This window comes from Euprymna scolopes, chromosome 26, assembly GCF_053919585.1.
Source record: "Euprymna scolopes isolate OS-2025 chromosome 26, ASM5391958v1, whole genome shotgun sequence".
NCBI lineage: Eukaryota > Metazoa > Mollusca > Cephalopoda > Sepiida > Sepiolidae > Euprymna > Euprymna scolopes.
The window spans coordinates 60,884,804-60,900,154 of NC_136507.1; the positions used below are offsets into that span (position 1 = coordinate 60,884,804).

Below are 15,351 nucleotides of genomic sequence, written 5' to 3' on the forward strand. Positions count from 1 at the left end.
ATCATTAATGTAGATCAGGAAAAGAGTTGGGCCCAGGATGGATCCCTGAGGGACACCGGCATTAATACTGTGAGCTTCTGATTTTTGCCCCTCAACTACTACTCTTATGAACCTATCAGAAAGAAATGATTTAATAATTGAGAAGACTTTTCCAGCTATACCATAGCTAGCGATCTTATGAAGTAAACCTTTATGCCATACCCTATCAAAGGCTTTAGATATGTCAAGAGCAATTGCCCTAGAAAGATTGCCACCGTCGAGAGATTTGCTAATCCTATGCGATATAACTGTAAGGACATCTGCTGTAGATCTAGCAGAACGGAAACCATATTGAGTGTCACTAAGAAGGTTATTTTTGTTGAGATGTTTGATTACTTCTGTATTTAACACAGATTCTAGCAACTTACTCATGATGCACAGGAGACTTATTGGCCTGTACTGAGAGGGGGATGAGCGATCACCTGAATTCTTAAATACAGGGCATACTGATGAGATTTTCCAGGGAGATGGGAAACTATTCTCCTTAAGACAACGTTTAAACAGTTTTGTAAGTATGGGCGCTAATTCAGGTTGAAGTTTTTTGAGTACTATAATTGGAATACCATCAGGGCCAGTTGCTTTACTCGAATCAAGGTTTTTGATTAGCTTCGCAACATCACGTACAGATATACGTATATCACATAGCGTGTTTTCTGATACAGGAGGAAATATTGGGGGTTGGCGGTCTTGGTCGCAAAGGGTAGAATTAGCTGCAAAGTTCTTGACAAAGAGTTTGGCTTTGTCTGATGCTGACGAGATTACCTCAGGTCCATTGATAATAGTTGGGATGGAGCACACACTTCTGTTCAGGATTCTGTTTGCTATTTGCCAAAACTGGTGGGAACCAAGCCGCTGCTCAGCTACTTTGGACTTAACAGATTGAGCATACAACACTCTTGCGTTCCTTATTACTTTCTTACAATGGTTGCTGGCAGTCCTGAAAACGGCTTTAGTTTCCATACATCTATTACGTTTGAAGCAGTGGAAAAAGTGATTTCTGTGCGCAATGGCAGCAGCACATTCTGGAGAGAACCATGGCTGGCTGTTAGGTTTTTGCTGAAACTTTTAAGAGGGTATGAAATGGTCAATACCTACAATTAACTATTCAGTTAGGTCTAATACTATAGAGGACACATCCTTTTTAAACATAGAATGCAGAGGTAGATCAGATATAAATGTACGGAAGCTATCCCAGTCAGCCTTAGTGTATCGATATACTGTACGATGAAGTGGTACGTCTGGGGACTTATTACATTTCATTTTTATCTTAATTGATACAACAGAGTGGTCGGAAGATCCAAGAGGCGACAGAACAGAAACTGAACATAGTTCAGGGCAAGTTGTGAGAAAAAGGTCTAGTAGGCTCGCATACTGGCCGTCATTATCGGGCACACGGGTAGGTTCCTGAACAATCTGAGTGAGGTCATAGGCAATGGAGAAATCATGACAGAACCTCCCCTCATCATCGGTCTTGTTTGAGTGGGTCAACCATTCGACGTTGTGAACATTGAAGTCTCCACATACGTGAATGTTAGCTGAAGGATAAGTAGAAAGGACTTGGTCAATTTTCTCAGATATGCTTTGAAAGATAGTAACTCCGCTGTTGTGGGGGCGATAGAGAGTAAATATAAATGCAGTAGTGTGAGCTAAAGCAACCCGGAAGCACATATAGGGTAAGTTAGGATCTTCCCTGGAGATGTCCCTCCCACATGGAAAGCTATCTTTAATATAGGCACATATTCCATGCCCATGGCGATCTTGGGGGTCAGATTTAGAAGTTAAGTTAGAGTATCCTGAAATTGCAAACTCATCTAGGGAAATAGCCTGTCCAATGCCAGTTTCACTTAAAAATAAAAGGTCTGGTTTAGTCTCCTGTAATTGGGTTTCAACCTCTGGAAGGTTAGAACGAAGACTCCTGATGTTGGAGAAGGAGACATGGTAGTAGGGGTCTACGTTGGAAGTTGGAGAACCGGGTTTAATCGTGTATTTTTTCTTGAAACTTGTCATGATGAAATTTTGGAATTTGTGGACTAGGTCGACAGATTTACTTAGAGCAGGACAGAGAGGGGAAATTAAGAGAGAAAAAGAAACGAAGAATTTTTTTTTTATTTGTAGCTAATGATAAGGTAAAGCCGTAACAATTACCCTCTAGTATGGCATCGAGAGGCCCCACCAGAAGCTACTGCATGGTCCAGAATCCATTCACCAAATGGCAATACAGCAGCCCCAGTACTTTGCACCTGCTGATAGGACAGCCTCCTTAGTGGTTAATCCAAGATGGACCCCTGAGGAACCCTAGCGTTTATACCAACAGCTTCTGATTTCTGCCCGTAAACGACTACTCTTATGAATTTATTAGAGGGGAATGATTTAATAATTGAGAAGACATTTCCAGCTATACCATAGCTGGAGATCTTGTGAAGTAAACCTTTGTGCCATACCTTATCAAAGACCTTTGATATATCAAGAGCAATTGCCCTGGAGAGAAAGCCTGCATTGAGAGATTCACTAATCCTGTGAGATATAACTGTAAGCACGTCTGCTGCAGCTGTACGATTCAATGATCTCTTGATTGTGTCTTCAATACCCGTGTCCTGCTTTATATCTTTGTCTTGCTGGAAGATAAAGTCAAGGCCCAATCCTAAATCTGCAGCAATCTTGGACAGATGTCTTGACAAAATCTTTGTGTATTGTACTGCATTCATTTTCCCTTCTATGATTCCTCCAACTCCATTTGCAAAAAAACAGCCTCAAATCATCACACTTCCACCTACAAATTTTACAGTGTGAATATTATTAGATGGTTTAAATTCTGCGTCTTTTTTACTGCCATACACGAGTGCACATGTTTCTTCCAAAAGGCTCAATCTGTGTTTCATCTTTGTCTCAGAAGTCATTCGACTCACATTGATATTTATAAACAAATTTCAAACGATCTTTCACATGTTTAGGACTCAACAATGGAGTCTTTCTCAGTGAATACACACCTGTACGATCCAATGATCTCTTGATTGTGTCCTTGCTTACTTCAATATCTGCTTCCTGCAAATCCTTCTGAATTTCTGAAGGGTCAGAAATTGTTCTTTCTACACGTTACAAGCAATGTAAGGAGCAGTAACATCATTTAATTTCCGTGGCTGACCCTAACCTTAACCCTAACCACTTCTTAGAAGATTTTTAGTATTACAAGCTGTTGTTTTCTCACTTTCTCACGACAACCCCAACTGTACTCACCATCAAATTTAGTTCTGAAACTATTTCCCTGTACCTATTTCCATCTTCATGCCTTACTATGATTTCCTGGTGCATATCATTAGTCATTTCCTTTGTTAACCATTTTAAAACAGTGATAAAAGAGGCAACTTGCACAATGTATGAGAGCTGTTATCAACTGACCTGTAAAGAGCTGGAACCCTAGGGTGCTTTCTGATTGGTTCAAATGTTGTAGCAAGATTAAATGACAGTTTAAGAATGAAATTTCTGATTGGTTGAACGGTTTTAGCAAGATGAAATGACTGGCTAAGAATAAAATTTGTGTTAAATACTTCTGCATATGAGTAATTTGATTTTTTATTAATAAATATTTGTCAACGAAGTATATCTTTATTTCCGTTTTATTTTTAAATAGATAATACCTGCTCAAAGATTGAGCGTAAACTTCATTCAAATTAATTTGATATTTCTAAAGAAACCCCAAAAGAAACAATCTACCAAATGCTTTTGCTACTCATACTGCATATGTTTTATCATGTTCGAGAATCGCTAGTGTGGCAAGAACTTTCATTAGTCAAATTTAGCTTTAAGCCTATATCCTTTCGTTGAAGAGGAGAATTAAAATGTATTTATGCCTGTGCAAGCAAACTTATAATTATTATCTGCGTGTTGACAAGAAATAAAAAAATCAATTATCTTCCAGTTAAAGTTACAGCAGAAATTAGAAGCGTCCTAAAATATAGATAATGAGAGATTTGATTAATATAAATGATATTACCTAATTACAAAAATACTTTCAATAAATTAGCTATATAGTTTCTCTCTCTCTTTTTGTTTCTCTCAAGTATATATATATATTGTTTATATATATATATATATATATATATATATTTGGTAAAACTGGTAGTTAGTAAAAACCTGAAGAGAGTACTCAATACTATTGAAGAGCAAATATGTGTTTTATTTTTTTTTATTACCGTTTTATCTGTTTGTTTACATATGTTTCGGATGTTGGACCATGTTTACGACCCAACAGCCTCGTCAGTCGTGTGTATACGCATGAGTGTATATTGGTATATCTATATCTATGTGCACATGTATGTGTTTGCATACATCTGGGTGCTAATGCCTATATATATATGTGTGTATTTACGGGTATGCATGGCTGAGCGTATATATATGGGTACAGCTGTATCTGAGTTTATATGCATATATGTGTTTATATGTATATATATACCTGTATCAACAATACATTTAACACTGGAAATAAAGTTAAACATAACCACTGCCCAAAGCACCATGTTAGAAGCCCACCCCATATATATATGAACTTAACGATGCGTCTACCTAACCTCGATTTATTAACTACACCCATGTATTTACTTATTTATTTATTATTATTTATTTATCCTAACTTTACTTTATTTACTTGGTATAAATATATACATGTCTGTGTATATATATATATATATATATATATATATATATATATATATATATATATATATGCCCAAAGCTCCATGTTAGAAGCCCACCCCATATATATATGAACTTAACGATGCGTCTACCTAACCTCGCATTATTAACCACACCATTGTGTTTACTTATTTATTTACTTATTATTTATTTATCCTAACTTTACTTTATTTACTTGGTATAAATATGTACATATCTGTGTGTATGTATGTATGTATGTATAGATATATGTATGTATATATATGTGTATATATATATATATATATATATATATATATATATATATATATATATATATATATAATATAATATAAAGCTGAACGTCTGTGTGTGTGTGTGATCACGAATAGGCTCCTATATGGTTGACTATTTTAAAAAAACTGATTATAAATAATGATAGAAGATGTATCGAGACACAGGAATGGATATGTTTGATCTGGCAGAACGGTGGTTCATTAAAATTGTGGGGTCTTCGTTCGTGCCTGATCCACAAAGAATGGAAATAAAACATTTTAAAATTAAAAAATGAAACGTTTACAAGTGTTTTTGATATAGATGTACATAAGAATATTTTGATAAGTATGTTTTAACTTAAATAGGGATGGTATAATAAAATTGTGGGGTCTGCGTTCGCGCCTGGCCTCCATAGAATGAAAATAGGCACAAACTTTAATAAAGACTTTTCATATCTATCTGTGTAAGTATACTTTGATAATTATGTTTCAGTTTGAAGAAATATGGTATAATAAAATTATGGGGTGTTCGTTCGCGCCTGACCTCCATAGAATGGAAATATGTCCCGATGTTTAACAAGGTTTTTTAATATAGATCCACAGAATATTGTGATAAATGTTTCAGTGTGAACAGGTATGGTATAATAAATTATGGGGTTTATCTATTTTATTTTTACTTTCATCATATTTTGCTTTGGTTTTGATACCCCCAAATTCGAAGCTATCTCTTTACAACCCTTCCTTTTCATAACCTATCATACTTTCATAAATCAGAGTCCATTTTCTGTAGGCGATTTTTGAACGAAGTCAACGACGGCTACTTTTGCTAGTATATATATATATATATATATATATATATATATATATATATATATATATATATGATTAGTTTTTTTGGAAAAAAGCAATCCAGCAGTGTGCTCAATTAAAAGGAAAACCTGAAATATAAGAGCGTATTTATGTTTTGTATTTTGTGTACAGAAAGTTGTTAGATGAGACAAGTCATTGGTACCGTAGGTTTCAAGCCCGATTATTAGGACCGTTTAAGATATCCATATCAAGCTCTCTTAGTATGATGATATTAGCTGAAGAGAGCTTGATATGGATATCTTAAACGGTCCTAATAATCGGGCTTGAAACCGACGGTACCAATGACTTGTTTCATCTAACAACTTTCTGTACACAAAATACAATATATATATATATATATATATATATATATATATATATATATATACTAGCAGAAGTACTCGTCGTTGACTGGGTTCAAAACCAGCCTACAGAAAATGGATTGTGATTGATGAAAATATGATAGGTTATGAAAAGGAGGGGTTTGTAAAGAGATAGGTTTTGATCCTCAAAAATTTTACCCTAAGAAAATATGATCAAAGTAAAGATAATTTTTGCGAAAATATATTTTTTTATATCAACCTTGTTTCCATTCGTAGCCAAGAGTGACCAACAAAATGATGTTTCCTTACAAAGAGAAAATGTTATATATATAATAATATAAATATACAAGAAATAAATGTAACCATAGTCAATAAAAGTTACTTTTATGGTGGAAAAGTTCATTGGTTTGTATTTTAAAGTAATTTGTAAAATAATTTTTTTTTAATTCACGAACCGGTTTAAAAAAAATCAAAATGGCAGCGACTTTGAAATGGAGAGCCTCGTTTTCAATTTGAAGGAGGGGCACCTGAGCATTCTGTGTTAACAATTTAAGAGAGTTCCGTCAACGTAAGGAATATTTATAGACATATTTTAATGTTTTCCGTTATTTTGTGCTCGAGGAATATTCGATTATGGCATGTGCAGTTTATATAAAAATTCATTTAAGTAGTTATCGGCTCAAATTTCGTTTTAATTTCGGTTCGCTGAAGTAAAGAGCATTAAAAACTATTTCAAAACAAAAAAAACATGAACTGAACTTTTATTGACTATGGTAACATTTATTTCTTGTATATTTATTTTTTCGGGTAGTCGTTTGTTGGCTTTTCTGCTTAACACTCTTACTAAATAATATCGACGAAATATCGAAAAACAAAGAAACAAAAACAGTTTTGAAAAATAATGAAGCTTTACTTACTTTAGTAAAATAATCCGAAACAGCAAAATGGGATATTAAAAAAGTAAACAGGTAATTACTTTAATTTTTTTTAAAACAAAGAATCAATATAAATATGAATAAGAAGAAAATGTCGCCCTTTTCAAGCAGAACAGCTTCGTTTCAGTGTTACAGTATTGAACGGTGTAGTATTGCGCCGTCGGGTTCAGGGTTGTACTATTGTAATGTAAAGAACATGTAGAAAGGGTTGTAATCAACTGAATTCATTCCAGTACACTGACAAAAAAAAACGATTAAACAGGTATATAAATAAAAATAAAAAGGTAATGTAAATGTTTTTAAAAAGACATGTAATCACGTGAGCAAAATTTTTCCTTCTTTTGGCACGATAACTAGTAACGTTCTTATTTTTATTATTTATCTATTTATCTAGTTTCAAAAGAGTGCCACGTGCAAGTGGAGAAGGAAAAAAACAGAGTTATGAAAAATTCATGTCGAGAATTGTCTAAAGTTCCGACTTCTTTTTTTTAGCTTGCACTTTAATAAGAACGTGAATTTATGAGGTGAATTTATTCGACACAATATGATTCAACTCAAAAAAATAAATAAAAGCTAACGTGAATTAAGATTAAAGTTAAGGTGTTATTGTGGACCCTCACCCCTTTTAAAAAACCTTGTTAAACTTTGTGATATATTTAAATTCTATGGAGGTCAGGCGCGAATGAACACCCCATAATTTTATTATACGATATTTCTTCAAACTGAAACATAATTATCAAAGTATACTTACGCAAATAGATATGAAAAGTCTTTATTAAAGTTTGTGCCATATTTCAATGGAGTACAGGCGCGAACGCAGACCCCACAATTTTATTATACTATCCCTATTTAAGTTGAAACATACTTATCAAAGTATTCTTATGTACATCTATATCAAAAACACTTGTAAACGTATTTTGTTTTCATTTTTTATTTCCATACTTTGGGGGCCAGGCACGAACGCAGACCCCATAATTTTAATGGACCACTGTTCTGCCAGATCAAACATACCCATTCCTGTGTCTCGATACATCTTCTATCATTATATGCAATCAGTTTTTTAAAATATCAACCATATAGGAGCTTATTCGTGACCAGACACACACACACACACACACACACACACACACACACACACACACACACACACACAGACGTTCAGCTTTATATTATAGATATATATGACAAAAAGTAAAAAAAGTCTATATTCCAAATTTCAAGATGCTGTCCATCTTATCGTTTATTTCTTTTAGCATGTTAAAATGTTCAGTTTCTTGACAGCACCTGTTTCGTAGTGCAGAACCATTCATATAATAATTATGTCAATATTTAAATCTTTTCCGCCCTGACACATCAGAAGAATAGGAACTTTTCAACTTTAAAAGAAAATAAAAGGCATATGAATGTGTAAATAAATTATTTGTATGCTCTGTAGTTACATCGAGCTTCATAAATTAAAGGATTTGTATGAATACATGGTGAAATATAATGGAACAAGTGAACCATGCATGGTCCCTCGTGAGTGCATAGTGAACGAGGCATAAAAAAATGACTAAGTTCAGCGTTTGCCCCACTCCCATTTAATCCCAAAAGTCCCCAGTGGACGTCAAATCCTGGTGAAAATGAACAAACGGTGCAGTTTTAGGCCTTAACATATACAAATTTGAGTTCTGCACCATGCAAAAAAAGAAAGTCCATCATTCCCCCCCCCCCATTTTGCCCCTAAAGTTCCCAAGGCCTTAACATATTTAAATTTGAGTTCAGCACCATGCAAAACTGCTAAATAGACATACACAGAAAATTTGGGACAAATATGGTAAAATAGTCCCCAAAATGGAGTGTTTTTATTATCCCTAAAAGTGTTATCGCAGAGTACAAACAAAATTATATAGAAATCAGTTAGTTTCAACTTTTCAGAAAGTTTTATAAAAATCCAAGTCATCTGTTTTTTTTTTAACGCATAGAAGTGTCAATTTTAGCCATTTTATCCGGAAAATCCGTTCTGTTACTTTTTTATTCATATCATGTTATATTTTTGTGCAAAATTTTAAAAATTCCAAAGCGTAGTTATTGAGAAAAGTGTGGACAGACGAACAGATGGAGGACAGACGAACGAACAAGGGTGAATTTACAGGCCCACTTTCCTTTTGTCGGGGGGACCAATAAATATATTTTCCCATATATATAGTGTATGTGTATGCATAAAAATAAATGCTCATTGGTCTTTATTATAGGTTGGAGGATTCTATGAATGGCATTTTTGTGAGGGGCGTGCAACCGTGAAAGATTTTCATCAATAAGCTCATAATTTGAACGGATGCGTCTTAAACTCCTGTGTTCTTGTTAATTCTTTCTCTCTCTTCAATTTGAAAAGAGAATCAAATTGTTTCTCCAGCTTCATTCAATCAAGTCTTCCATTCTAAGTCGGGGTCAAGAAGGTCAGACTGCCGCTTAGCAATTCATCTAGAAATTCACAATGAATGGGATTGGTCAATTGCCGTGGGAGGTCAGATCTTGCGGTTTCCATCCAGCTTTAGCCCCGAGAAGAGATCACAGAAGAAAACATGCAAGACTTCATGTGGGCATATAATTGACTCCTTAGGTAGCATTCAATCAAGATAACCGTAATTGTATTACACGTTTAACCAATCGAGCTCAAGGGCAGACATGTGAACAGGTTTGAACAGATACCAAGAAACAATTATTCGCTTGCACAAAAACGCACTATTTATATAGCCTCATTACTTGCAGCAGAATCATGTCGAAACACCTGTTCTCGTTTGATCGCCAAAGTTAAGCCATCTTGAGTCTAGTTATTGGTTTTGAGAATAAGTCGACATAGACATTTTTCAAAATGTGTTAGTGTCATGGTCTTACAACCTCCCCTGCCATTAAACCTTCTCAGCAAGTACCCGTTTTATTACCAACACTGCAAGAAATTCTTTTTTCTTCATCCAACTTAAAAAAAAACACCAAGTCTTCTTCTATGAATAACTTGTCTCAGAAAAACTGATTTTAATCATTTTTTTTTTACATAGGAATCACCGCTTATCAAGGCCCGGGGCCACTCGAGGATAAGGGTTAATGGGTATGCATTAGTCAACGTGATTATAGCGTAGTAAACATAAGTAGTGTGAATTTTGTAAATTGGATTACTTAGGGAGACGGTTCATCAAGAACTTGTTTACGTTGGACTTGACAACAATCAGATTGTAGTCAGCTGGAAAGCAGGCAGTCGGAAGAGAGTTCCATAGGTGTGCAGTTCTAAGAAAGAAGCTTTGTTTGTGGAATCTACATTTAGGTCTAGACACAGACAAGGAGTGTGGGAAATTATCGAAAGTGATTTTGGCCAGACGAGTGTTTTTTGTGAAAGTTTAGCGAGGGGAGACCATAGATTGAAGTTCAGATGAGCACTTGTTATGAATATAACGATAAAGCAGAGACAGGCTCACAACGTCTCTTCTGTGGAAAAGAGGTTGCTGGGAAGAGAAAAGGGAACTCCTCACTAAGCTACAAAGTCTATTTTGAACTCTGTCAAGACAGGATAATTGCTTCTAGCAGCTCCAGCCCAGATGTGGCAACAGTACTCTATCGTTTGCCATACCTGGCTTTCATACAGGTAGAGAATTGCATCAGGAGTTAGATATTTACTGGAGTGGTAGAAGGATCTCACCATTTTTCCAGCGACCTTTGATATACATGTTCCATTTTAGGTCAGGAGTAAAGGTCAAGCCCAAAAGCTTGTCAAAACATGAAGACTCCCCAAGAGGAGTATTGAAAATAAAATAAACAGGAAATGTCTCTGGCTGCTAAAAACTCCCAAAGAATTCAGCTGCATAGGTGGAAAGAAATAAAACAAGCCGCAAAGGAGGTTGTGTAAGCAACTTGTTAGAAAATGTGCATCAACATTAGATTGCATATGCAACATGCTGAAAAAGCATGGCTGCATTAAGTTGCGTAGGTGACATGCCGGAATAAGGCATAGAAACACGCGGGTATTTACGTGCTAATAATATTTAACCATTTAGCCTAAAATCAAACGGAACTTAAATAGACAAAGTTTCTTTACATGAACTTCTATTTAGTGGAACATGTTACCGTAGGAATCTTTTACTACAGATTACAACATGGTCAGTCTCAAGTCCAATGTAAACAAATATCTGTAAAATCGTCCTGTGACTTAATCGTAGCTCACAATCTTTTTATAGTACTCTTCTATCATCTAACATAAAATCTCGCTAACTAATATTCTCAAGTGGCTTTTGGCCTACATAAGTCGTGAATCATTAATATATAATGTACTTAAAAAATCCAGAGTGCCCGGTCATATGTCTAACTCTGCCCTTGTTGAGGGTCGGGGAAATATATAGGAGCATGCATATTAAAATGCATAGTTTTTAAACAGTAGGAGAGGCATAAAGAGTACACATCCATTTATCAAAGTTTTCAAGTCTAATGTTAACAAATATCTTTCAAGTCGTTCTATGAGTTAATCATAGTTCTTAATACTTTTATAGTAATGTCCCATCATTCAACGGAACATATCTTTAATCCTTATCCTTGGGTGGCTTTTGGCCTTATTAAGGAAGAAAAAGAAACCCATGAAGTAAATTTCTGAACATTCCCAATTGAACGAAAGTGATTTACCAGTTTTGTAATCACGAATTTATTTATTGTTCAAATTCACTGGCCGTCTGAAATTGATTTTCGTGGAGAAAAAAAAAAACAAACTAATTCAATTTTGTAAAGAAAAATAAAAAGAATCGGTTGCAGTTCTCTTCATCCTTCAGCTAAAATATTCATGCTTTTTTAAGCACGAAACGTTAGTTGGTATTTTTAGGTATTGCGCCATTTTTCCAAAGACATCACAGATTATTCCAACTAAATTTTTTCCACGGTTTCAAAATAGATAAATAAAAATGTACAATTAAAAAATGTGATTTATTAAATAAAATCTTTTGCAAGGAAAATTCAATTTTATTTATTTTTATTATAGTTTCTAATGTTTGTATCCGTTAATTAATTTGTCTATTCGACTAGTTTAATGCTTATAGAATGATTGTATGTCTCCTCATTGAGGTTTACAATCATTGTCCGCCTTGAGGAATAGGTTGAATCTGGTTTCTTTTTTTGAGTAGTTGGTATATTCATGAAGAAAGAGACGGTGATTTTATATTAAAATATATGTTAATTACTTATATGCAGTCATTTATCTCAAAGTTACTTTTTTAGATTAAAAAAAAAATAATGTGCGAAACGAAAGTCACTGAGCTGATACAAGATTCTTCCTTTGTCTTTGTTGGTTCAGCATACTCGTTCCTCTTCTGTTCTTTTCACTTTTTTCATGGCGGTCTAGCATCGAATTTTTACATCAACATGCGATTCGGACGGATGTGAAAAAGCAAATGGTATAAATTGGTACCCTTTTTCTTTCTCTGCTTCATTTGGATTCACTTTCCTGTTCACTTTCCAAAGCGAGTAAGTTTTCACATGAACGTGGTAACTCAATGTATTTTCAACCAATGACTCCAAGGGTAACAAATTTATGTCAAAATAGCAGGCTGGTGCGAACTTAGAAATAAAATCAGATTTTTTTTTAGTGATATATGCCATGCGCCTTTCAACAACGTCGGTCCTGGAAGACTGGAATACCCCACGCTGAAATTCCTTTAAACATGATAATATATCTCCAGTGAGCCCAGTCGCCCAGAACGTAATCTCATATATTCACACGCACGCATACACATAACGGAACTTTAAAACAAACCTTCTGGCACCTTTGTCTTCTTATTATTCAAAATGTATAAAACTTCTCAACAAACTTTTAAAGTATATTTATCATCTTAGTAAAATTGTTGATGTAAATATATTTTGATCGTTAATTCATGCTTTCTTTCTTCCATTTTCCTGAACCTCGTTGTTTAGGTAGCACTTACTAACTGGTGACCCATTCATGATATTCATGCTTTTATCCATTTTTTTTTCATTCGCTAATTTGACTAGATCTATATTAATTGTTCGCATGGTTCTTAGTGCTTTTCAGAGACGATGCTATCACCAAAATACACTAACCAAAGCCAGAAGCAGCACTACAAACTATCCGGAAATAGTGTCTGAGCATCTCTTTTCTTTTTTAAAATTTTACACTATGTCTATCTTTACTAAAATTTCTATAGCAACTGAAATCTAACTTCAAATCCTTCCTATATTAAATAATTAAACTATCCAATAAGTCCCACCCCTTCACAGTAAAGATCCCTAGGTGTAAGAAAGCCTTTTACTCCAATAGTTTCTTCTCCAGAACTGCTAGACTTTGGAACTCCCTTCCGAAATTCTGCTTTCGTAACTGTACTGACATGCAGAAGTTCAAGTGTAATGTGAACAAACATCTTGCTATTTATATCCCTTCATAATGCCCCGGCAACTTATGTCTCCAATAGTAGCCCCCTACTTCAAAGTGGCACTGTGCCTTGTTTGGGGTGAAAATTGAAAAAAATGAAAAAAAAACTATCCGTAACATAGCCCTTGATTCTTTACAAAGTTGTCTAGAACACACTGGATAAATTTTAGAAAAAAAAAATACAGACTTGTGCTGATGTCATCGGTATGTATTTCATATGAAAACCGTAAGAACACATTATTTAATTTTTTTTTTTACACGGTGGTCACCACTTATCAAGGCCCGGAAGCCACTCAGGGATAAGGGTTATTGCAAGTACAGTACGTTAGTGTGGAGATTTATTGAAATGTTTACTTGAGGTGGCGGTTCATTAGGAATTTGTTTACGTTGGACTTGAAGACATCCAGGTTGTAGTCAGGTGGGAAGCAAGCAGATGGAACAGAGTTTCACAGGCGTGCAGTTCTAAGAAAGAAGCTTTGTTCATGGAATCTACGTTTTGATTTAGGCACAGATAAAGAGTGGGGAAAATTTTTGACAGTGGATTCAGCTAGACAGGTGTTTTTCGTGAAAAATTGGCGAGGGGGGGACCAGAGATTGGAGTTCAGACGAGCACCTGCCATGGAAATAATGATAAAAACATTATATTGCCCCTATGTAATCGTTTGCAGAGTTAAGCATGGCTGCCATATTCACTGTTTGCCTTCATTCTCTTGTAGGAGTGATGAATAAAATAAAGATTTATTTTTTCTCACCAATCAATGTCCCTGTTAGGCGATTTGGCCACTTGCTGACCAATCAGCTTGCAGGGCTCAGTGATTCTAGCTGTTCCCTAAGGAACTTCTTAAACACCTTTGGGAATCAGTCGATCAGCAGAGAGAACCTGGCAAGCATCAAAGAAAGACCCCTCTCCTCTCTTTCTATTTCTTGTTCCCGTTCACTGGAGGCTCCAGTATCGACGATCTTGGCCTGAAGATAACTACAGGCCGTCCTGCGACAGTAAAAGAACTTAAAATTTTTCCTTTTTTCCCACTCGGGTACTGTCCAACTTTCTGTCGCTATAATAAACCCTTTTCGTTGTTGCTCTTAAAAGATGTCTTCTTTTGCTATGATACGTTTCCAACTACTAATTAATTTAAAGAGATGCAATGTAATGTTCGGTGTGTGGCATTACATTCTATTTTAGTAATTCATAAAAATAAAACTGGGAATAAATAAATAAATAAATAAATAAAAATCCGGGTCGGCATTTTTTTCTTTTTTTTTAACAAAAGCATTTATTAACGTTACTTAAAAAGTCTCTCGCTGCCATCTGTTCATTTTAGCCTGGCTTGCGTTTCTCTTTCTTCCAACCACATGCTGGGCCCAGCCGGCCCATTCTCGTCTTCGACTTTACACGCCCATTCTCTTCAACGTCCACTTTGCTTCTGCTCTGAGAATGTGGTGTATTTCTCTCTTCTTTTTCCCTTCTTTTTCTCATGCACACTTCCTAATTTGCATATCCGCGTTTTTCAGCTGCTGCTGCTGCTAATCTCTTCGCAAGCCGGTCATTCTTCACTGCTGCTGATATTTTCCCTTGCGCTCATATGTTTTTATGTTGCAAAGATCTCGCATTTGTAAACTATTTATCTTTTAACAACGGTTTTATTTCTTATTTATTTTTGCAGATTTATGATGGTTCTTATTTGCCTGATATTCAGCGTATTATCCACCATCGAACAGTACGCAAACTTCGCAAATGAAACATTATTTTGGATGGTAATGTATACATTTTATTCCTCTTCCTTTTTGGATAGATGCTTTTGCGAGGTATTAACCAATCCCTGCCCCCCCCTCGCCGATCTTTCACGATAAACACCTGTCTAGCTGAAACCACTGTCAAATAT

At 35.2% G+C, this 15,351-nt stretch overlaps 1 protein-coding gene across 2 annotated transcripts in view; it reads left to right on the forward strand.

Annotated features, from left to right (window-relative positions):
- LOC145248106 (potassium voltage-gated channel subfamily KQT member 1-like) overlaps positions 1–15,351 on the forward strand; it is a 760,452-nt gene that overhangs the window by 283,539 nt on the left and 461,562 nt on the right. For both annotated transcript variants that reach the window (XM_080109897.1, XM_080109898.1), the window contains exon 2: positions 15,133–15,223. In XM_080109897.1, coding sequence (XP_079966023.1) covers positions 15,133–15,223 — 91 coding nt within the window. The remainder of the gene's footprint in view (positions 1–15,132; positions 15,224–15,351) is intronic.